Source organism: Grammomys surdaster, unplaced genomic scaffold (assembly GCF_004785775.1).
Source record: "Grammomys surdaster isolate TR1022 unplaced genomic scaffold, NIH_TR_1.0 125876, whole genome shotgun sequence".
In the NCBI taxonomy this organism is placed as follows: domain Eukaryota; kingdom Metazoa; phylum Chordata; class Mammalia; order Rodentia; family Muridae; genus Grammomys; species Grammomys surdaster.
Genome location: NW_021620701.1, coordinates 2,240,483 through 2,264,261, shown reverse-complemented (window position 1 = coordinate 2,264,261; position 23,779 = coordinate 2,240,483). Strand labels below are relative to the sequence as shown.

Sequence of the window (23,779 nt, the reverse complement as noted above, 5' to 3'; positions counted from 1 at the left end):
GAGGAGAGGAGAGGAGAGGAGAGGAGAGGAGAAGCAAAGATTATGAGACCGCACTGAACAAACTCACAGGAAGAGCTATCCACTGGGCCTCAGGCCCAGAGACAGAGATAGAAAAGGAGGATGTTTAAAATGTGCCTCTGATAAGACAGAAGAAGAGGGTTCCATGAAATCAAATCTCGGGGCATGGGAAAGAAAAGGCTATGAGTGGGCGAGCCGGATGAGAGGAGAGTGGAGCTTTGTGAGACAGACAGACTGCAAGGCAGGTAAAGGGCAAGGACTGATTCCCAGTGGAACAGAGGCAGATCCATGTGACCAAGATATCAAAGCATGGCTGTGAAATCAAACTCCAGAGATCCCAGGATGTGAGGAAGAAGGTTATGATCATAAAATAGGTAATGACATACAAAGACAGATATCGGAGATGACCATTGTCTAAGGAAAAAGCCAGAAAAAATGAATCAGAATAGTAACAGCCCAGGCTACAGTGGAAAAGAATCTCACAAAGCTGCACAGACAAGCCCAGGGGAAAACAGAAAAGTTCTGCTATTTCCTATCCTAACAAGAATAATGAGATGATACTGCTCCCCACACAAAGACTATAGACACATGCTGACAATATCCGTGTGATGGAAAGTTTAAAAGTATTCTGGCATATAGGTTGAAAGAAGGGAGTTACTAACAAAGGAGGCAAGTCACACAGGTCCCAGAGTCTCCCGTAATAACAGTAAGTGCTCAACTGTATTGGACCTTGCAGACAGAAGCTTGAAGGGAAAGACTTCGGAGTATGGTTTCCTTTAGCCAGATAAATTACATTTTGAGTATGAACCAAGCAAAGTGCATAAAGGTTTCCAAAAACTGCCCCATCACATCCTAGCCTAAGAAAGAATAGGGCGTAAAGGCTGAAGAATGGGTTGACAAGAGGTCTTTGGTTTTGTTCTTAAGATCTCTTTTTCTTTTTAGTTATGTCTGTGTGTCTGTATACAGGGATGATCAGTTGAGCAGAGGTGCTCATGGGGGCATCGGATCCCCTGGAGCTGGAGTTACAGGTGGTCCAGTGTGGGTTCCGCAGCCAAACCCAAGTCCTTGCAAGAGCTACGTTCTCTCTTAGTCACCCAGTCTCTCTCGAGCCTAAAAGTGATCCAGGCAAAAACAAAACAAAATGGGCTTTGGTGATGAACATTTGTAATCTTAGCACTGGGGAGATGAAGGCAGGGGGATCAGGAGTTTCAAGTCAACCCTGGCTTCATAGTAAATTTGAGGATAGCCTGGGCTATAAGAAACCTTAGCACAACAAAAGAAAGAAAGGAAGGAAGAAAGGAAAAGCAGAAAGAAGGAAGGAAGGGGGACAGAAAAGCAGAGAGGGAGAACTGTTTTAAAGCCATTGTAAGTATATACAGAGGCCTAAATCAAAGCATTGAATTGTTCCTGAAACAGCCAAGTCAATTCCCAAAATGCTCAGCCTACAATATAAAGAAGAATGCAATAATGCAACAACTGGATATATTAGCAGAGGGGAGAAGGAGGCTCACAAAAGGAAGAAAAACTGTATTAAATTATGAGCCCGACACAGCCATAACAGTATCATTAGTAGATATTAAAAGCCCTTATCTTGCCAAATCACAGGAAACAATAAAAGCAAACAACACATGGTCTAAAGCCAAGCCAGACAGCGAGGAAAACAGCCAGGAACTATCAAAGACAGTTGGAAGCGGTAAAACTAAATGTAAATTAGAACAGCCCTTTGTTATAAAACAAGGTCTTTCCGTTACATTACAGATTCTCTCGAGCTAAATTAAAGACACACGCCTCAAGAATGAGACCCACAGAAATGGTTATGTGACAGACACAGAAAAGGAACAAACAAGGGGAACACACTTGAGAGAAGCAGAGCTCAGTGCAGGAGGCGGGAAGGGACATCAAAGTGAAGGTAGACTGATTAGAGTCCATCCTTGATGAACGAGTATGAGAGGACCTGTTCTCCAGCCAATGTCGCATCAGAGTACATGTGAGCACCTACGCCAGGTAGACATCAGAATACCACAGAACAGCAATGTCTGGGAACTGTTGGCAACTAGAAAGCTAACAGAGAAAATGACACTAAGATTTTGAGTACTTCTACAACATATTGTTTTATATCATATTGGTCTATAATAGTAGCGCTATTAACTCTTCTGCATGGGCGATTATACACCTAACACAATAGAGTCTGCCCGGGTCATAGTCTACTACCTAATGTCAAAATGTGATATTAATCCAAGGTTAAGCAACTGACACTCCCCTCCCAGTGAAAACCTTGTAAGTCCTCAAACTAATTCTAAAATCCACTGTGGTATAGAGAAGCAGCTAGTGCACACGTTAACTCACAACCTGGTTGTAGAATTTAATCTAAGGAACTAATCAGCAATGTAGACAGATCTGTGTGAAAACAAATGTTCATTTATGTTGTGAAAGTATAGGGGAAAAAGGTGAGTATCCCATGAGAAATAACTAAATACTCTTGATAACAGCAAATGCAATCTCAGATTAAAGGCTGATGCAGTGTTTTAGGGGTTAGAAGAGACTATAAGTAATTAATGTACGGAGTGTCATCATGAAACCCATTAGTTTGAACAATATTAAATGCTAATAAAATGATAAGTTAACAGCAAAGCTATCGGAGGCAAAAAAGTTTGAGATGATTTAAGTTTCCATTCACGCTGTACATCTTCTGTAAGTCTTCATACAGTTATTTTTTTTAAGTAGTATCTGGTTTGACAGCTGAGCATGTCCGCAGCACTTTTGGCAATTTCTAGCTTCGACCGCATTGCCATCAACGCCCACTTAGTGGAGTCCACTGGAGCAGGTCTTGCTTACACATCAGTTTATCTTAGGACTCATTAATTAAACGTGTTAAGGGTCAGGTTTGTGATGGCACCTGTAGGGGCTGTGAAAAACTACTATGCCCTCCTTTCCCCCTTCCAGAACTTACTGTGAAAGAGATGGATAAGAAAGTTGACATGGAAACATGCCACAACGTAGATGTGGTAAATAACAGGGCCCAGAATTCAATGAGGAGAGAAATGGCAGCTAGGTACATCGTGGTCAGGCCTAGGAGGTGTTCTATGACAATCTGCAGAGCTTAATGGAGGAAGAGCCTCAAAGACTAAAAGCACCTAAGACAGGACCATGCTGTCTTGTGAGAAGAAAGATAAAGATGGTGGTATGACCAGAACAAAGGAAGCAAGAGGAGAGAAGGGAAATGGGACATGAATTGCAGGACTCGGAAGTCACTGCAAGACATTAAGGATCCCCACCCCCCAGCAGTTGCCTTGAGAAAAACCTTGTCAATTTGACTCAAGCTAAAGTCATCTTCCCAGAGGGAACTTCCATTGGAAAGATGCCTCCATCACATTGGCTTATAGGTATCTTTATAATTAGTGATTGATGTGGCATGGCTCGACCCACTATGGGCAGTGCTACCACTGGATAGGAGGTCCTGGGTTATATAATAAGCAAGTCAAGCGAGCCACAGAGAACAAGCCAGTAATAATATTCAATGATGAGAGAAATTCCATGGCCTTGGTTTCAGTTCCCGCCCTGCCTCAGTGCCTGTCTGGGCCTTCCTCAGTGATGGACTGTGAACAGGGTGCGTCAAGTAAATAAACCCTTCCTTCTCTAGGTGCTTTTGGTCATGGTGTATTGAGGGCCAGGCTGGTCCAGGACTTTCCCTGAGGCCTTGATATATAAAGGAAGAACTTATTCCCTTGTCTAAAACCAGGTACATGCTTGGCAAGGCCAGGAATAGCTTGGGCCAAGGCCTTAGGGGAACTGCAGTTTTCTGGCTCCTAAGAACTCATTTCCCCCTCCTTTTAGGGCTGTGGTTATTGGTCCCAGGGCTTTGCATACTCTGTCTTTGATGCCTTTGAAATAGTCTTTGTTCTCACTGTGCAACAATGCTTGATTAGCTTCCTGCTGATTTCTTCCCGCTGTATGATAGATTTCCAAGGACTATTTCGTTTCTCCTCTGCGAACTGTATAGAAGATGCTGTATTTCTTAAGAAAGTTGTTTGGCATAAGGCATTGGTTATGTAAGACCTCCTGATTTTCAAACGTTCCTATCTTCTTTGTTTTCTGATCCCTTGGTCCTTCCTGTCAGGAACATGTGATTGAAAAAATTGACCTGCTGGTCCAGATCAAGAGAGTTAATCACAGCCACAGAAAACAAACATAAGGGGACCAACTAGGATGGTGGCTCTGGGTGAGTGAGAGCAGTGATGGATGGCAAGTAGGTGGGTTTGAGATACACGTTGGAAACAGAGTCAAGAGAGTTACCAAAGGACCAGATATAGTGTGCAAGAGAAAAGGAGTCATAAATAAATCCTCTAAAGTCTTGTCATGAGTATCTGTCTGGAGTGATGGGCGGATTGGCTTGCCAGCAAGCACTAAGATGGGATCAAGATCTCAGTTTTCGGCATATAACATTCAAAAGCTGTGAAATATCCAAGTGAAGATGTCCAGCACATAACAAGGTAGACAGGCTTAGACTTAAGAAAGTCATCAACTGAGCAAAAGTACCGAATGACCAATACTGACCACTGCAAGGCAAACAGCTCTATGATATGTGAGGCCCTCAAGAGGTCTGTGCAAACATGCTTAGTGGCAGCTTTACCCTCGGGAGCTTACAGGACAGAGAGACAACACATCACACAATGGGACTCGAGGACTTACTGGCACACTGGAGTGACTCTTTCCCCAGGAGTGTTTTATCACAGCCGGAACACTGCAGAACCCCGGAGAATGTTCCCGGGACAAACTGATGACGATTCAGTTTTTCTTTATCTTTAGTGTCCTTGTTTTTCATCTTCAGAAGCAGCAGTCACATTAGAGAAAGTAGGAGGAAATGTAAAAAGAAAATGGTCATCATTGAACACTCTTACAGAACCTGCGCATCAATGTGAGCTGACCCCTAAATGGGCTTGCGTTAATAATCCTAATGACCTGACAAGAATTCATAAAAAGGGGCACATACAGTCAGAGGCAGCCGATCAAATGGGGAACACACGCAGAAACTACGCTAACTGCTGAGGACAGAAGCCGCCTACTCTACAGCAGAGAGCCACAGACACTCAAGTTACCTTAGATTTGTTCCGAGGGCTGGTCATCCTGTTCATGAGGAAGCTGAAAGTTCGGCTCACTTTGTACTTTTCAGATTCGGATTTGGCAGGAATGATGTATTCATCCCATTCTTCTTCCTGAATTCTACAAAGAAAGGTTTCTGTGACCAGGCTTTACAGGACTGAAGGGGGACAAAGGACAGCACGAACACATTTGTACGTATATCTGTATGGGCACAGTTAGATTTTGCTTTAGGTTTAAATGGATTTAAAGAGAAAAAAAGGTAGCTTCTTAATTAAAAATGAATCATACAGATGGATGAACAGGTGACCAGATTTGATAAAGCAATGCTAACAACTGCAGAATCTGATAGTATGAGTGATCATCTTACAGCTGTTTCAACTTTTCTATATTCCTGAAAATTATACAGAAATGCTTGGGAAATATACTTTTATAATCTTACCCTGAAACACTCATCTACCTGTTTAGCCTGTCAACAGAAATTTCCTGAGACAGGGGAGTCAAACAATTAAGAGTGTGGAAGCAGACTTTATTTATCTAGTGATGATTTGCAATGAATAGGCATTTCCTTGGTTGATACCAGTTGAGAAACAGACTGTGTGTCTGTAGGTTTGACCTGTCTCACTCAGCCAGGTGGTTTGCAACTTGAGACTGTAGGTCGTAGAGGTGCTGAGGCTACCCAAGCTGCACACTGGAAGTAACTGAGCCATGACCACTCTGCCTTCCCTAGTCCGTGTAGCCATTCCTAGAAGGAACAGACTGAACTATCTCAAATAAAATAAAAATTAACTCCTGGCTACTCAACTCTACTTCTATTCTCCACAACATAGAAGACTTTATCAATAAACTATTAGTTTTTATTACAAATCTGTTAGGTTGACTGCACTCTACCATGTTCTTCCGAATACTATAAAACTATGTCATCTAATCCTTAGCCCCAGAGCAGAGGAGACTTAAATCTAAGTGTTAACAAGCCAACACTATATTAAGGAGCTAGAAGACACCCGACCTGGTGGAACTGTGGCTAGCACAGGCATGAGCCACTCCTGCATTATTTGCCTCTATGCAAATACAGGAGATTGTTTCATTCCGTGTTTTAACCAAATTTGACTGTGCAATGCTCCTCTAGCACTTGGCTGCTTTGGATAACAACTAACTGAACTTAAATGACTTTTAAATTTATAAAAGTTAAGAAAAAGTTCTTTTCAACATCCCCAAACAAAAAAAATGTTAAACTTCTGGTATGAGGTTGATGACCAATGGAATTTTCACCACAAAGTCTTATAAATCCTATTCTTCAGAAACTCTCCTGATACCTTTTTCAATAGGTAAAGACATATTTCAAAAATGTTAGGAATATGGATCTTCAGATCTTAACCTTAATCAATTTTACTGATAACCTATTACTTTCAGTGTATTGATTTCAAAGTATTAAAGAAAGTTCCTACTATGCAAATTGAGGTTACTTCCTTTAATGCTTAGATGCTTAGACGTTTTAAAGATAATTTAATTAGATGTATTAATTTAAAATGGACAGTTGTTATAATGACGATCTGTACTATATAATCACTGGGGAACTGAGAAAGATGGTCTGTCACAATGAGACTACAAGGTCTGGAATAAATTCCTTTCATATGTGCTTTTTTCAAAAACTGACTAGTCTAAATAAGAGAATCTCAAGAATGCAGCTCCTTTAGTAATTACCTACACAATGACCAAGGAAAAGCATCAAGTGTGGCTAAGGAGCTTCTTGGAACTTCCAACAAAACACCAGGAATAGTGTCAAGGAGAAGAAAGATCTATCCTACTGGGTACGAGTGCACAAGTGAAAGGGGAGAGAGAAGGGGGAGAAAAAAGAGAGAGGGAGAGGGAGGGAAGGGGGAGGGGAGATGGAGATGGAGATGGAGATGGAGATAGAGGGAGAGGGAGAGGGAGAGGGAGAGGGAGAGGGAGAGGTGACCAGGAGTAAGACTTCCCATACACCCCATGCAGGTGACATTACTTATGAGCTGTGACTTGACCAAGTGTCACACTGGCTCTTCTTATAACCTCTTAACAGAAAATATTTTTATTTAAAAAATTCTTAATAATCAGTCCACTATTACTACAGTTATTAGAATGACAGGATTCGAAAGATGGTTATCAAGTTACAGTGTCTGGAATAGAATGCTTAAATATAAACTGCTTAGAATAGCACAAGGCATGTACGATCACCCAATGATTGTCAGAAACTACTGCCTCAGCTATCACCAACATCGTTATCATCTTTGTCACACTCTCATTTCTGTCACTTATTCTGCAATAATCCTGGGGCTACTTCCATGGGTGACTTGTCAGCAAAGTACCCAAGGCCAACAGAACTTGGCCATCCCACTTGTAGCCTGGTCTCTTCCCAAGCTTGGCTATGGTGGCAGCTTTACATTTTAAGATACACAGCAGCTTGGACTTAAGCTTCAGATGTACACAGTAATTAGAAGTCCAGCAGTGCTGATGGCAGCTTCTGCATCAAACTGAACACTGCTAAGCAGAAATCCACAGAGGACAATGGCAAGTATGTTTGTGTTTCTACAACAACCACCTGGGGGAACTGCCGCTGGAGAGAGTCTTCTTGTGGTAGTGTAGATCTAGAGACAACGTGCCACCTCTGAAGCTGGTGGTTCTCACAGCCTCTCAGCATACTCAAAATCTGAACTGTTTGCAAACTATCAGCATATCTAAAATAGAAACCTCCTGTCCCCAACCCTGCAGCCTTTACCCCTGAGAATGAAAAGCAATTGTCTCGATGACTACTACACTGAATCCAGAGAGATAACAATAGGTCTTGGGCAGCTTACTACATAGAAATCTCTCATCGACTATGGACACATAGGAAACATGATGTACAGACATTCCCAAAGACAGATCAGTGAAACCTGCAGAAGTGGGGACCCTCAACATACCTTTTTTCTCCTGGTGGCTCCTGGAAACTATATGATCTCTGGTCTGTAAGACACAAAAGATTAAAAAGAGAAAATGAAGACAAGCTATGCTCACTTGTTAGTCTGAAGTACTTATCATTTTATACATTTTCAGTTAGAAAAAGAAGAAAACTGATCTTCTGTAGGTAAAGCTTTACTGCTTTCCCTGGCTTGGAGGGGAAGAGGTCAGTTTGATGACTTTAGGGACTGTATTAGCATCAACCAGGGGAAGCTGATAGTTTGCAAGCAAACTGGTTAGTTTTGGATACTTCCCAAGGAGGCTTCAACCCTTTTGTAACACTAACTCCCCCGAAACAGGGAAACAGTTATTGGCTGCGCTTCCACAAAGCCCTAAGAAAGCCTTGAAGGCCAGTACAGGGAAGAGTCTAACTAAATGCCTTGTAAAAATCATCAAGCATTCCAGTCATAGATGCATTCTGTGGTTGGTGGGAAAGAAGAACCAGCCCTCCCATTGGCCCTGTGGGGCACAAGGGCAGGTTTCGAAAACATAGTACAGAGTTGGAATACTTCCTATGGATAAAGGGAGACACTGACAGCAGGGAGAGGGAGGGAGCAGCCTCTGAGGAGCACACTGCCTACAGAGCAGGGCAATCCTTTACCAATGAAACGCAGAGTTGGGGGAGAAGTGGGAGGGGGCTAGAAATGCAGGGGAATGAGCCAGTTACATACAGAGTGTAAATGAATACCCCCTGAGTTCTTGTATGTAATAGAAAGTCTACTTGGAGAAAATCAAAGGCTTTTATAGTCATTATAAAATGTTTTTCAAATTAAGTCATAGGTCTTATAAATAAATAGGGTGACATTCCAAGAAAATAAGAGAGTCAGCCAAGCTATCAACTTATAAAGAAACTTGTCACTATCTAATGGGATTCCATCCATCAGTTTATAACAGCCTTCGTATGGCATCACTCTACAAATTCTTGATGCAGACTGTACTTGGGCTTCACAGTGAGTGTGTAGTTATTATTTCAATACCAACAACATCCCATTCTACAGAAATCCACAAGTACCAAAGGAAACATATAGCTGGACTTTATTTTAGGTATAAAAACATTAAATACTAAAGTTGCTACCATTAAACCCTTGACTCAAAGTAAATTTACAAAAAAAAAGAAAAAAGAGAAAGAAAGAAAGAAAGAAAGAAAGAAAGAAAGAAAGAAAGAAAGAAAGAAAGAAAGAGAAAGAAAGGAAGGAAGGAAGGAAGGAAGGAAGGAAGGAAGGAAGGAAGAAAAGAAAGCATGAGAAATAACAGCAAGTAATCCTTCAGAATTAACAAGGAAGACAGAAGATGTCAAATAAGAACTAGAAAGAGGGACTGGAGAGATGGCTCAGTGCTCAGCAGAGGACTGGAATCTAGCTCCCACACTTGGATTGGGTAGCTTACAACTGTCTGGGTACCCAGGCAAATGTAGCACATACACAAATCTATACATGTAAAACAAATTAAATATAAATAAAAAGGGTTTTTAAGTATTAAAAGGGAGAAATTATTATGCTTCATAAAAGGGAGTCTCCCCTCTGGGGCAAAGGAAGATTTGGTATCTCTTTAAATAAAGAAAACTTTAGTATTATTCAAAGTTCATTAAGAGAGAAGTAACAGCAATATAAATACCAGTTTACTTTTGATTCATTCTAGCAAACTAAACAATAAGACATTTGAATGTGTCCTTGAACTAGACATGCTTTCACACCTGTGTTTTGCTTACATAAACAAATTGTTTCTTCTCCGTTAGGAGGTAAGTTATTCTTTGTAGCCATGTGGGTGTGACTGGCTCATAAATGGTATCAGTGGTGAGGCTGGCAACTGTATAGTTTCTGTCTACAGGAATCCTTGTGTCTGTGTGTGTGTGTGTGTATGTATGTGAGTATGTGTATGAGTATGTGTGAGTATGTGTGAATGTGTGTGTGAATGTGTGTGTGAGTATGTGTGTGAGTGTGTGTGTGAGAATGTGTGTGAGTGTGTGTGTGTGAGTGTGTGTGTGAGAGTCTGTGAGTGTGTGTGTGAGTGTATGTGTGTGTGAATGTGTGTGAGTGTGTGTGTGTGAGTGTGTGTGTGAGTGTGTGTGTGGTGTGGTGTATTGTATCAAGCTAATCCACCTGGTTATATTTCTTACCTTCTGGATGGTTTCAAACTTTATTCAAATAGCCCTATGTTTAACTACACTTTTTAAAGACAATCCTTTATTTATAGACTATATGGGCAACAAAGGAATTGATGTCATCTCTTTATTCCAATTTAAACGCACAGATTTAAGTTTTTATTTCAAATTTATGACAGAAGATACTTTTTCCTTACTAATCAATTGTTTTTCAGCTGTCAAATGTCAGTGACTTCAAACCTTCCAGGTCGGAGAAAGTTCTAATGGTGAGTCTCCAATACCACACACTGTGTGGAAGATACCAATATGTGTTCCAAAGAGCAATGGTATGAGATTAAGTCACAAGCTGGGACTATTAATGAAAAGATGTCAAGGAACCATTAAAAAAAACCAGAAGCCAAGGTTGACGGGAGACCTGGAAACCCAAGAAAGACCCATGAAAGGAAGGATGAGGAAGAGCAGAGCAAACTTCTAACTTCTTGCAGTGGTTGTACCCATTTTTATTCTGAGAACTTTTAGAAACATTGATGACCAGTCTTCCTTCTCTGTTAATGATGCGTCCCAGAGGGGACGGACACAAAGCAGCACTTGCCGTGTGGCTCATGCATCTTGTCAGTCTTACTCATGCAGTGGGTCTCCCTGGAACCGTCACCACATGTTCCACGTGATGTCAAAAAATGCAAAATGGTAATAAAACCAGAACAAAGTAAGAAAGAGAAAAAAGGAGAAGAGGAAGGCGAGTATGAAGATTTCCTGCCTTAACTATTGCATGCTGGGAAGGGAGAGTCCTGAGACCGGCAGCTTGCTGTTGGATGGCTCATGGAGAAAAGAAAACAAGGGTGTTGTCTGATGTACTGGAAGGTTTTTATTAAAATGCAGTTCACACAGACACAAACACTCCCAAATCAGCCTTTAAATATGACCACTACACAATAATCTGTGTGCAGGAAGTAAAGCAAAGCTTGAACTGTGGGCCGTGGATGAGAGCAACTCCCAGTAGAAGCCCACATTGCTCGTAAGCTTTTTATGTTTAGGGCTGAATTCTTTTTTGAAAATGAAACAGACTCTTCTAATGGGAGTCCTTTCTTATGGCTAAGCTCTATGTTAATAAAAGTTTATGGTACAAAAGTTGTATTTCTATTTCCTTGCATTGCTGCTCTTCCTCCCCAGGCTGAGATCCAGTTACTGGTATTGTGAATACATTGTTATTATTTCAACTCTCTCAAGTCCTGGGCTAAATCTGGAAGGCAGCAACTTCCATTCTGCCATGCTGTGCCTACCTCTGCGGAGCTGCCACTCTTGGCACTGTACACATAGGACAAAAGAAATTCTCAGAATTGACTTTAATTAAATCCTCTAAGGCCCTCAAAGTAATATTCCTGGAATCCATTCTTGTTGGCACCATCCTTGAGAGCAACATTTTATTAAAATAAGCAACACAGAAGCGAGCACAGAGGTACAAGTTCATCAGAATTAAATCTATAAATTGACCAATGTCCCATGAGGAAAAGATTCTGCTAAGCTCAGAAGATCCTGTTGTGGAAGTAGGACTGGAACTCGCGTGCAGCTCCTTCATGTTTTATGTGCTTAGACTAGCTGGATGTCTGCCCTAGAGGTGAATGACTTTGAAGTCAGATGGTAGACAGGGCTTACCTTCACTGGAACTGCACACTGTGAAGTCACGCACTAGCCGGGATTTCCCTGAAGAGATTTTGGGTGATGAGCAGGAATAGGAGCGTGATCGGATCCCAGAAAGCAGGGACTCCTAGGAAAGGCCATGGCATTACTGAGTCACTGTCACCAAATAAAACTGCAACCCACACATTTTATCCATATGGTTATTTATTTGTCCTGGGGATTGAACCCAGGGCCTTGTGCATAACGGGCAGGGCCTTTATCACTGAGCCCAGACCATGCACTCCAGACCGTGCTCTACAGCTAAGCACGGTCTTACTACGTTACCCAGGGTGGCAATGAGCTTGGAAATGTCTGTCTATGTCTCCCGAGTAGCTGGGTTAAAAGGCCTGCACCACATTTTATGCACGATCTTAATTATTTGTTCTGTTTGCCTCTCAAAGCTTCTTTAGCGTCCTCCTTTTGATTTAATGCTTTGATAAACTTAAGCATTGTAGAATTGTTCCCAATAGTTCTCATACACATAAAAGAATGTCTTTGAGCCATTTCAACAACTTGGTTAAAAATGAGAAAGTTAAGTCACATAACCTTTTCTCCAAGTGTTCAACTATGGCTTTAATTTGTTTTTATGTGGATTATTACCTTTTTTGCTCATTTATACTTCAGCATTCAGACAAAATTCTATATTTACTGAGATCTCGATCCTTAAGCAATTTTAGAGGGTAGAGAAATATCTACTTCTAAGAGGTTTTACTCTTTTGAAGGGCTGTTTACAGTTTTAGGTGTAGCCTCTAGGGAAAGTCCTTGTGAATTCTGTTTGCCCGGCCTCATTGGTTAATAGACTTTCCACCTGTACTTCCCAGAGTGATACTATCAATGATTTATAGGATTTTAAAATCCTTCCTTTTAAATGACTCACCATTTTCATTCCTATTTCCCAATTGCATGTTATTTCTATTATATTTGCAACATATATAAAAAATGCAAGATGGCAAGATAACTAAAACATTGTTTTCTTACACGTTGTGGAAATTTTAGAGGAATAAGCAATAGAAATTCATTAAAGCTCTTTATGATGGTATCTAACTCCTATCCCACAATGCCTTAGCATTGATCCTGCCCATGTATTTCTGAGGTGATACTTACAGTGAGAGGTAAACGGAAGTAGTGCAGAATTCTTTACTAAAATTAAGTCATCACAAAGCTCCTTGTGTGGGAGCGGGTCTTGCCCATTCTTCCTGAGTAAAAACACTTGGTCCCTGGGGAGCCATTGGTTAAAGGGCTCAGGACAGAGCTGAGACAGAAGCCTGACCTAGGTTCAAAGGGCCTTGGCCGAGCTGCTTCATCTGGGTGCACCCACTGGGGCCAGAGACTGAGTGGATGCTGACTGTACTCTAACCCCAGCAGGTAATGGATCACAGGAGGCCACCAGATGTCATCCTCTTCACTTGCATCATGCATGGTAACCATTGTTCATGACAATGGAACCCTGGAAACTATACTAAACCTTTTGGCAAAGTTGTGCTGGGTAATTACAGAGGCAAAGCAAGCTGTGCTTTACAGAACAAAATCTTCCTGTGAAAAGGAATATGAAATTGCTTCCAAAGAGCTATCTTTCATACAGAGGAATGATAAGGTCTTCACATTCCATTCAAACCTCAAAACTAGCTAGTATTAACATTCACAATCATATCTATTGTTTTTTCTTGAATAGTAGTCCTCCCCACATCTATTCTTTTTTACTCAGAATTATCATAGGTTGTTCAGGCTCAGAAGACAAGGCTAGATCTCCATGCTACAGAGGGAAAAGGATTCAGTGTGAGGGTTAGAAGACCTTAATCTGAGTAATGACATGTGAGCAACCTGGGCTCACCTAGACAAAACTCTAACTCTCTCAAACCATCAAATAAAAGTTACTTATGTCTTAGGTGGGCTATGAAAAACTTCTATGTTTTGTGTGTATGAGTGTGAAAATATATATGCATATTCACACACATATATACATTATATATATATTCACACACACATACACACACACACACATATATATACACACAATATATATATGAATTCAGACCACACACACATATGTGTATATATATATTTAGACCATCTTTATATTACAGGGTACCCTGCAAAAGCAAGGTATTATCATACAAACCATGTCTTCTGGGGAGAACTCTGGCATTTCACACACTGTTTTGCAGTAGTGAATGCAATTGAGGAACAAAATGAGTGGATGGTAACAGAACTCTAATAGAAAAAAAATAGATATGTTCAAGCAGGATTTCCTTTGAAAAGCTGAATTAAAGTATTTATTTTGTTAAAAAACATGAACAAATGAAGCTTGTGATATTTTTAGAAAGAGTAAAACTTCAAGATGATGAAGGGACATTGGAGATTAGCTCAGTAAGCCAGAATGCCCGCAAACGTCACCTCCGACTTACTGACATCGTCTGCCTCCTTGCCCAGGCTAAAGGTTATATGTGCAAACCATGCTTGATGACTTTAACTCAGTTCCAACAGTTTTCCTGCCTCTGCCTCAGGAAGGAGAGTGGGACTATTATATGAAAAGGGGGCATTTCCCATGTATGCAAAAATGGCATTATTCCTCATGGGTTTGTAATACCAACCAACTGCTGGAAATGTTGTACAAATTAAAATGGAGTCATGGACATTAAAAATCAGGTACCACAGGAGTCTACCCTGATGCATATTTCTTTTTGTAGAAAGAAGATAGAATCTGCTTTCCTATCCTGTGTCTTTCCTACACGCAGGACAAACATTGAGGAGCTTACCTTTGAATGCAGAGCACTGGACAGAGAGAGTGATTCGGTCCTGGAGATGTTACAGTCTGATTCAGTGTTGGTGTCAAAGGAGTCCAGTTCATCCCCGCTGGGGAGCCCGGTTCTTGTGGAATTCTGAGAGTCCACAGCATAGCAGATGCGGGGCTCAGAACACCCTTCTCCTTCACTATCGGCAACCAGGGCATCCAGGCTAGAACTAAAGCATGAAATAAAGCACTCAGTGGACAGACAGACAGACAGACAGACAGACGGACACTGGTTTTTTATTCTTCTGCATTCAGCCTCTCTCACTGGTTGAGACACAATGAGTGGTCATGTGACTTCTCACTGATACTGCTTTTTATACTTTTTTCCATCCAAATCTCTTTTGAAACAAACATTTTTACTGTTTTTTTCTCTTTTCTTTATGTGTACACAAGTGGGTAGGTGTGTGCATATATGTGTCACCAAATGTGGTAATGTCTGGCTTTTCTATGTCTACTGGTCTGCTAATACTCAGCATCGTGGTTTTCCTCTACTGTGTTTTCGTTGGCTTTTTTTAAAGGCCTTACTTTCAAATCAATAAAATACAGAAAATTAAAAGAGGGCAACATTTTGATATCGACATAAAAATGATGGGGACAATTTTTAAAGTGAAACCATCTCCCCAGGTTCCTGCAGGTTTCCCCCAGAACAAAGCGTCTTACCTTCTTTTCTTGAGATGACTCTGCTCCTTTTCAAATCCGTGGAGACCAAAAGAAAGGTTCAAGTGGGAAGCGCGAGAACTGGGTGGAGACACGCAGGACTGCCGAGCTGCAGCATCCAGGGTCCCCTCACCATCCTCACCGAGTGGGCGTCCGCAGGGACTGGGGTCGGGAGGAAGGATGTGCATGCAAGCCTGAGGCCCCAGCGTGGACCTCATGGACTCGGGGCTAGTATGGGCGGAGAGTCCCTCTATGTTTATATAGTTGATGTCCAAATCGCCAACCTGGGTGTTGGAAGAGAACATTTTGTCAAGCAAATGCAGGAAGGGGTGGTTTAATCAAAATCAACAAAACTCCCAGAGATAACAAGTCTCCACCACACTTATCGTTTGCAGCAAATGAGACTCTAAGAGTAGGGCACGGTGATACCTCAGTTGGTGAAGTGATAGGGATCTGCCTTCTAGTCGCCAGGCCAGGCATGGCAGTGTGTCTGTGACCCCCGACAACAGGAGGAAGGAGACAAAGGATGCCTGAGCTTGCTGTGTGGCCCTGATCTTGAGCTCATCTCAGTAATCCTTCGCTGTGCTTATTGAATTGGGCATCTGCATTCTCTTTGTCTTATTTGTTTTGTATTATTAAAGCCAACATGCCTCTCACCTCAAGTACTCATAAACAAAATTTATATCCTAACTTCATCTTTGGGTGGTTATTTTTTTTTCAATTTTAGTGCATTTGTAGAACACTGTAAAGATAATTTCCCCTCATAAAGTTGAAGCATTCTCAATAGTTGGGGTAAATGGAAGTAGGATTAATAATCTGTCCAGTGAGGAAATAAAAACTCAAAAAGTCCACTGAAATTGTGGAGATAATATAATAAAATAAAAAATCTCTTTAAGACCAGACCATGACCACAACAATTATCTGAATGTTAAAAACTATAAAACTCGGAAGACAGAATTTTAAAAAGACACAGAAATGCAAGATATCCTTGTGATTCCAGATTGAAAGAGCTGGTGTCCTCTGACCTCTATGTTTGCACTGTGGCTTATATACACCTGGACTCACACACACAGACACACAGACACACAGACACACAGACACACAGACACACAGACACACACACACACACACACACACACACACACACAGAGCGAGAGAGAGAGCGCAATGATTCAATTTTAAACATACAAAGGTCCCAAACCGACCCTTTTTCAAAGAAGATTCCCTAATAGCCACCATACACATGAAAAGATGCCTACTAACACCAGTCACCATGGAAATGCAAATCAAAACCACAGTGAAGTATCATGTTGAAGCTGTCACCAAGTCACCAAAAGGCAGCACAAGAGACTTAATGAGGTGAATAGAGAAGGGAGCTCTGGCACACTTTTGACGGAGCATGTAAATTAGCAGGGCCATCAGTGAAAACATCGGAGAGATTCCTCAAAAACCTCAAAATATAGCAACCATACCACGTAGAAACCCCACTTCTGGGTATGCATCCAAGAGAAATACAATCGCTGTCCTCAAGAACTATCTCTACTCTGATGTGCACAATGTACATGAGTCTCAACACATCGCCTTGTATAGTTCAGGCACTTCAGCAACTCTCCCTCAACAGAGCTAGAGAATAAACCTCATATACTGTCACAAATATAACAGATCTTACATGTAAATATCCATGTAAGTGTGGCTACCACATAGTCTAACCATCCTGAATCCCAAATGACCCAGTACTCCAACCTGATTTCTGTAGCTACAGCTCACACTCAGAGGGCTTATGTCAAGCAAGCAGTTGTTTATAGTTGGTATCAGTTCTGATATGTTGGTTTCTCCATCATTTTGAATCCACCTCAGCCTCTGCCATGGTGCCATGCATTTAGTATCACATTGACTCGTGACACTAGAACAGAAGAGCAGGACACCCAGCCACAGGCTGAAACAGAGATCTACTGGGAAAGAGAAGTGGTAAAATGCCTTAACATGCAATCATTGTGTGCAAGTGCACATGCTCACATGTCAATGGCATGTCTGTATGGAGGCTGCTTTTAAGGTAGCAGACAAAAGCAGGATTTTCATATCGTCAAAGCTATCCAAGAAAATTCCTTAAGATTATGACAAATTGAGCCAGGCAGTGGTGGCACATGCCTTTAATCCCAGCACTTGGGAGGCAGAAGCAGGTGGATTTCTGAGTTCGAAGCCAGCCTGGTCTATAGAATGAGTTCTAGGACAGCCAGGGCTACACAGAGAAACCCTGTCTCGAAAAAAACAACCAACCAACCAACCAAACAAACAAACAAACAAAAAGATTCCAACAAATTAGAATGTGAAAAATTTTACATTAATAATATCATTTAATTTTATAAATACAAAAAGCTTCAAGATGGCTGGGCTGAAGAATAAACCCAAACTGAGTAAAGCTGGTACACCTAAACTTTGAGCTTGAGCCCACAAGTCTCCATTGGGAAAGGAATGGAGACAGTCTGAATGCTCCGGCTTCTTCATGACCAGACACTGTTCTGTCTGCACATCAAAGTTATCCGATCCCCACACACATCAGCTGGCATGCTATGAGGATTAAAGATAATTTATGTGACCACATCAGATGGAGTGGGACCAGGTATCTACCTGCTCTTACTGTCCGGTAGATTTAAATACATACAAACACACACACACACACACACACACACACACACGAAGGGCAGAATGGAGGAATAAAGGAAGGAAGGGAGAGAGAGAGAGAGAGAGAGAGAGAGAGAGAGAGAGAGAGAGAGAGCGCTCTTGTTGAAAGGCTATGTGAGTGATATTGGTAGCCCACTGTCATTTCCCCCATTTCCTGGTTGGCTTCACCAAGGAGCTTTCCCATCTCCTCTCCCCACCTCGCCCCCCCAACTAAACTCAAGATCCTTCTCTTCCAGTGCTTCCCTTTCATCCTGGGAAGTGGTCCAAATACCCCTGGTCACCTCAGGATGCTGTACCTGATCAATCACCATACAGTTAGCGTAGACTTCATCACCCCCGTTCAGCACGTCAGAGAGCTGGCCTGCAGCAAGGGACGCTGGGGCATGTTTGGATTTTTTGAGGCCATCAAAGGAGTGATCTAGAAGAAATGAACAATGAACAGGACTGAGAGATTGTGAAGTATGACTAATTTATCTTACAGCAAAGTTTTACCTTCTTAGACAAACCACCCCTAAAAAAGTGCATTTTGTACATGGTACTTTCTGTCTTCATACCTTAAGATACACGGCTCAATTACCTTCGCTTCTACACCTAAACCTTCTCAGTTATCAAGAACTTAAATAGTTCTAGACAGTGGAAAAAATTAGAAGGGCATTTTTTTAAATAAATGTAGAATAAATATTAATCTATAACTTAAAAAATAGTTCTAGACAGGTACATATCAATCCACTGCAGGCATAGATTCCCCTTCATAAAAGACCCTTAAATTCTCACACATTGAACCCAACTCTGATAACATGGAAACATTAGTCCATATCACACTTCTCAAGTATGCGACAAGTTCAGACTTGATGAGTTACTAACGATCCAAAGATAGCAGGGAGCCCAGTGGTGGTGGCTCTGGATCACCAGCAAGCCCTCACAGGTAGCTCTTTCTGTCATTCTGAATCACAGAGATGGCTTTTCTAGCTTCCATGGTCTCAGCTATGTATCAAATAGTACAAGCCACTGAGAGCAGGCCCTGGAGGTTGAGACGCTACTGTATCTGCAGAGCCTGCCTTCCTGTGCCCCGCTTGTTGATTCAATCTCCAGACACCCTCGTGGAGTCTCTGCATCTGTAAAGTAGGCTAACAGAACTCTTTCCCTTGTATGCTGAATAAAATGAGTCTGGATATGTACAGCAGCTGACAGTAAGTGCTCCGTTAATATGATATGTTACTGTTATTAATGTGTGCTGTTATTATTATGATCTTTAATCATGATTAATGTGAAGTACAAGGATAATAATACTAACCATAGTACTGTATCTGTAAGTGACTTTAATGGGGCAGATATGTGGTGTATCCACAGTGTTGCCTAGCAAGTTTTCTTGAATAGATACAAAAGGGAAAGAACAGAGCTAGGCGTGGTGGGACATTCCCTCAAACCCAGCAGGGAGGCAGATGAAAGTGGATCTCTGAGTTTCAGGCTACATAATAAGACCCTGTCTTAAAAACAACACAAGAGACAGTACTGCCCCCAAGGCCAATAGAATTGGCATGTGTCCCACTGCCTGTCTTACCTCTGGCACAGGGTAAAATCTGACTGAAACATGACTCATGACTCCTGACTGAATTGATGTGCCATAGTTAAAATTTCTATTTTTCCATAGAAAGTTCTGGAGGACATAAAAGATATAAAGACATATGAATTGAACAGACCAAATGGTCCTGGCTTCAGATTACAAGTCTAGATCCACTTTCCTCCCAAAGAACACAAAGATGGCTCTTTATTAAGCTTCTTAAGAGACTATACAAGATAGAGGAAAGTGTTTTCATATATCCATAATGGGCGATTTTATAAATTTATTTAGCTACCTAGCAATGTGATACACACAAAGCCCACAGCTCCTTTACAAGTACGACCTTTATGATAAACGGCTGTACACATTCATCCTAATTACGCAGAAGAGGCTCCAATGGTTATAAATCAAGGACACAACAGAACACCTCCAGTGTTCTGCAAGCCAGAAGACGCTTGCTCATTTGTCGTTCTGAAGAATGTTTGAAAGCAGTCAAGAATGACACAGCATGATCCTGTGGCATGTGATCAGTCCAGCCGGGCTGTTCTACAGTGTTTTGTTTTGACAGACGTGAAACACCTGACATTTCTGCCACCGAACTTAGAGGCCATTCATCTCCCTCCTCAAGGCCGCCCTATGAAGACTTCATTCACAACTGAATTAACCTAAGCACTGATAAGATATGAATGGAAGATACAGAATCCAGTGAAATCTATCCTAAATTATAGGATCTTGATGAAGGTATTACTCAGTCACCTCAGCTTCATTTTGAGCTGTTTTTCTGTGTGCATGTATGCATACTCACATGTAAGTGCTGGAGGGGGGGCGTCATGAGGAGAGCATCTGATCCCCTGAGGCTGGAGTTAATTACAGGTGGTAGTGAGCCTCCAGGTGAGGGTGCTAGGAACTGGACTCTGATCCCCTTAAAGAGCAAGTGCTCTTTAACAAGCATGTCTCTCAAGAGCCTTGTTCTTAATAACCAAGAACATTGTGCCAAGAACACTGTGCATTTGTTCCAGGCATGAGCAGGCTCAGAAATCACTGCTGTTCTCTAGCACTCAGCTGGAATGGATTTTGTCCACCAACCTGTGTCCTGTGTCCCATGTCAGGGTCTCAATGATGACTGTGTGCATGTCACGAAAGAAACTACAAGGTGGCTGAGTATAGAGAGAGTCAATTTGTACTCTGAATTATTAATTTAATTAGGGTTTAGAAAATGATATGATTGAGTTACAAAGGCAGGCTATGAATGATCTCTTAAATATCCAAAGCTCCAAAAAAATATCAAAAATTTTCTTTAAACATTTGGATCACATATACATTTGGTGGCCAATCTAACTCAAACTCCGTACAGCCTTTATCTCCCCTACTTAAGGTCAGCATTCAGACATTTGCCACAGAGATACTACTAATGTCAATGGCTGCACTGTCCTTATGTCTCCTAAAAGAGTCACAACTCGTGAAGTAGAAGCCTCATGGCAAAAAGACAATTTCCACAAACACTGAGCTGAGACTTCCAAAGAAGAGACTGTCAGTCTCAATAGTAGTCACAGCTGACACTGGACCAAAACATCCCAAACCTTTATCATTTCTCTCTCAAATCCACATTCTTCAATAGCCGTGGTTCTCAACCTGTAGGTTAGGGCCCCTTTGGGGAAAGGGGTTAAATGACCCTTTCACAGGAGTCCCAGGTTAGATATCCTGCATATCAGATGTTTACATTAAGATCCATAACAGGAACAAAATTACTGTTATGAAGTAGCAATGAAAATAATTTTATGGTTGGGGGTCACCACAACATGAGGAGCTGTATTAAAGTGTCTCAGGGTTCAGAAGGTTACGAGCCTTAGTGACACATCTTCATTGCTGTTTTTTTAGTATTCCCATAAGATTCGCACACTTTTTCCCCTTTACATGATGTCATTTTGAAAGAAATACCTTATCCCCAATATAAACAGAAAGCCAGTCTTCCCTGACAAAAGTAGAAATGAATGGAAAAGCTTTTTCTCCCCCTCAGAATTGAAGCAATACAATAAATTCCAAGTGTGGTTACCTATGCAAGCTGCGGGAGCCTGAGAGGTGTGCCTCTGTGAACTGCATGGAGATTCCAGGGACCCCAGACGCTCTGCAGATGTGACACATGCAACCGAACTATTCTTTCTAGCAATGGACAGATCAGTAGAGCCTGAGCAGCAGATAGCTCAGTCAGTACATTACTTGCTACATAATCATTGGGATCAGAGTTCAAATCCCAGAACCCGTGTCGGGAAGGAAAAAGAGCCCTGCATGGTGACACATGCCTGTAATGTGTCCTGGGGAGGCGAACACGTCCCTAGAGCTTGCTAATCAGTCAGTCAAGCCACTTGGTGAGTCCCACGCCAAGGAGAGATCTGGCATAGCTAACTACACTTGGGATTTATTGTATTGCTTCAATTCTGAGGTGACCAGCACTTGAGGAAGGACACCGAGGCTTGACTTTGGCTTCTACAGCATGACCATACAGATGCACATACATGATCATATGTGCACGAGCGTACACACACACACAGCAACACGCAGAGCAACTTGTAAAAGAAATGCCTAGTTCTTACAGCTTGACTGTGAAGACGCTCTGAGCTCATGGACTTGAACACTCAGTTCCTACCTAGAGTACTGTTCTGGGAGGCCATGGGGCTTAGCTGGCAGTTGTTGACAGGCAGTGAAAGTTGTCCCCATGGGACGAGTCACAGCTACAAGCTCCCATCCACACAGACCTAGCCTCTCCTATCAATCTTCCCTCCCATGAATCTCCCACAAAACCTTCCTCCCTTAAACCACTTCTGTCAGACTGCTTGTCACAGATAGAAGCATCAAACTTAGCTGAGAGTGTAGCTAGGCGTGCGTGGCTCAGTGTGAGTGGCTTGGTGTGACCTAGCATGAAGCTAGCCACCTCCAAGACAGCTGCTCCCAGACCTTGTCATCACCCTGTCACCCCAAGGATGCCCCACTGTGGATTTTGATATTTATGTATAGTTTTGACTTAAAAAAAAAATGCTGGGCCAGTCAAGTGGTCTAGTGGGTTAAAGGACAACCCTGGTAAGGATCCTTCCCAGGATCCATATCAAGTAGAAGAGAACTGACTCTACAAAGCTGTCCTTTGACTAAAATGCACGTGTGCGCGAGCACACACACACACAGACACACTAAATAAACAAACAATTTCACTTTTAGCTATAGCTTTACATGTTTAAAAACAACCCTATAATCCCAGCACTTAGGAAGTAGAGCTCTTAAGGTAGAGTAGTTCAAGGTCAATTTTGGCTACATGAGGCCCTGTCTCACAAAAAAAGCAAAACAAAAAACAGCAACAAAACCCAGTACAGCTGGAACACACCAAACATTGCATAGGCTACATCAAAAAAACCATGTAAAAATGCTACTTTTATCTCAGTTCCAATAGGGTTTCTTTCTCTCGAATGACTCAAAAGCAAAGACTTCTAAATCTGAGGGATTAAAGCTGCTGAGGGAAAAAGACAGATCCATCAGATATGGCACTTCCCCAGAACAGCAGGGGTGGCTCAGGAAGGAGAGGACATGACAAGACGGGTGGATGTGGGCCAGCTTCTTCCTGGGGTCCCTGTAGGATGAACAGCTTCTCAGGGGATGCCCAAGCCTCCTTCAGTTTTTATCCTCACTGCTGGGTAGCCCCACCGGAGAACCCTAAAGCACAGAGTCCCATAGCCATCTCTTGCTACACCAGATGTTCTAGCAACAGGCAACTGACTGCAAAGGTTTTTTTTTTTTTTTTTTTTGTCCTGGGAAGAGGGCCCTTTGGCACCAAGAAGGTGGAGGTGGGGAAGTGGCTGAAGTGTCTCGATTCTCTGAAAGGTGCCACAAATCTAGCAGGAAGTGGTTCGCAACACAGAGCAGCTTGGACGTCAGTAAGCTGACTTCTGATGAAACCCAGCTTGCCTTCTGAAAGGCCAGGCCCAGTAGCTAAAGGAAAGTGTAGCCTACTTGCCTGGTTATGTAAGAGATACACACCCAGACATAAACAAACCTGTGGCCAGCTTCCTGCAAGGCTGCTGCCTCGCCTGTCCTCACCCACTCCCCGCCATGCTCTCACCACAAAGCGAGGCAGGGCTTGCAGTCCAGAAGCCTCTTGCCTACAGTTTGTCAAATTAGTGTCCTTCCTTCCTTCCTTCCTTCCTTCCTTCCTTCCTTCCTTCCTTCCTTCCTT

The 23,779-nt window shown here is 42.1% G+C and overlaps 1 protein-coding gene across 2 annotated transcripts in view; it reads right to left on the bottom strand.

The window, feature by feature from the left end:
• Arhgef28 (Rho guanine nucleotide exchange factor 28) overlaps window positions 1-23,779 on the bottom strand; it is a 174,600-nt gene that overhangs the window by 74,237 nt on the left and 76,584 nt on the right. For both annotated transcript variants that reach the window (XM_028790206.1, XM_028790207.1), the window contains 7 exons: window positions 18,296-18,417; window positions 15,321-15,601; window positions 14,626-14,830; window positions 11,846-11,957; window positions 8,055-8,097; window positions 5,115-5,238; window positions 4,708-4,840 (listed from right to left, as the gene is read on the bottom strand). In XM_028790206.1, coding sequence (XP_028646039.1) covers window positions 4,708-4,840; window positions 5,115-5,238; window positions 8,055-8,097; window positions 11,846-11,957; window positions 14,626-14,830; window positions 15,321-15,601; window positions 18,296-18,417 — 1,020 coding nt within the window. The remainder of the gene's footprint in view (window positions 1-4,707; window positions 4,841-5,114; window positions 5,239-8,054; window positions 8,098-11,845; window positions 11,958-14,625; window positions 14,831-15,320; window positions 15,602-18,295; window positions 18,418-23,779) is intronic.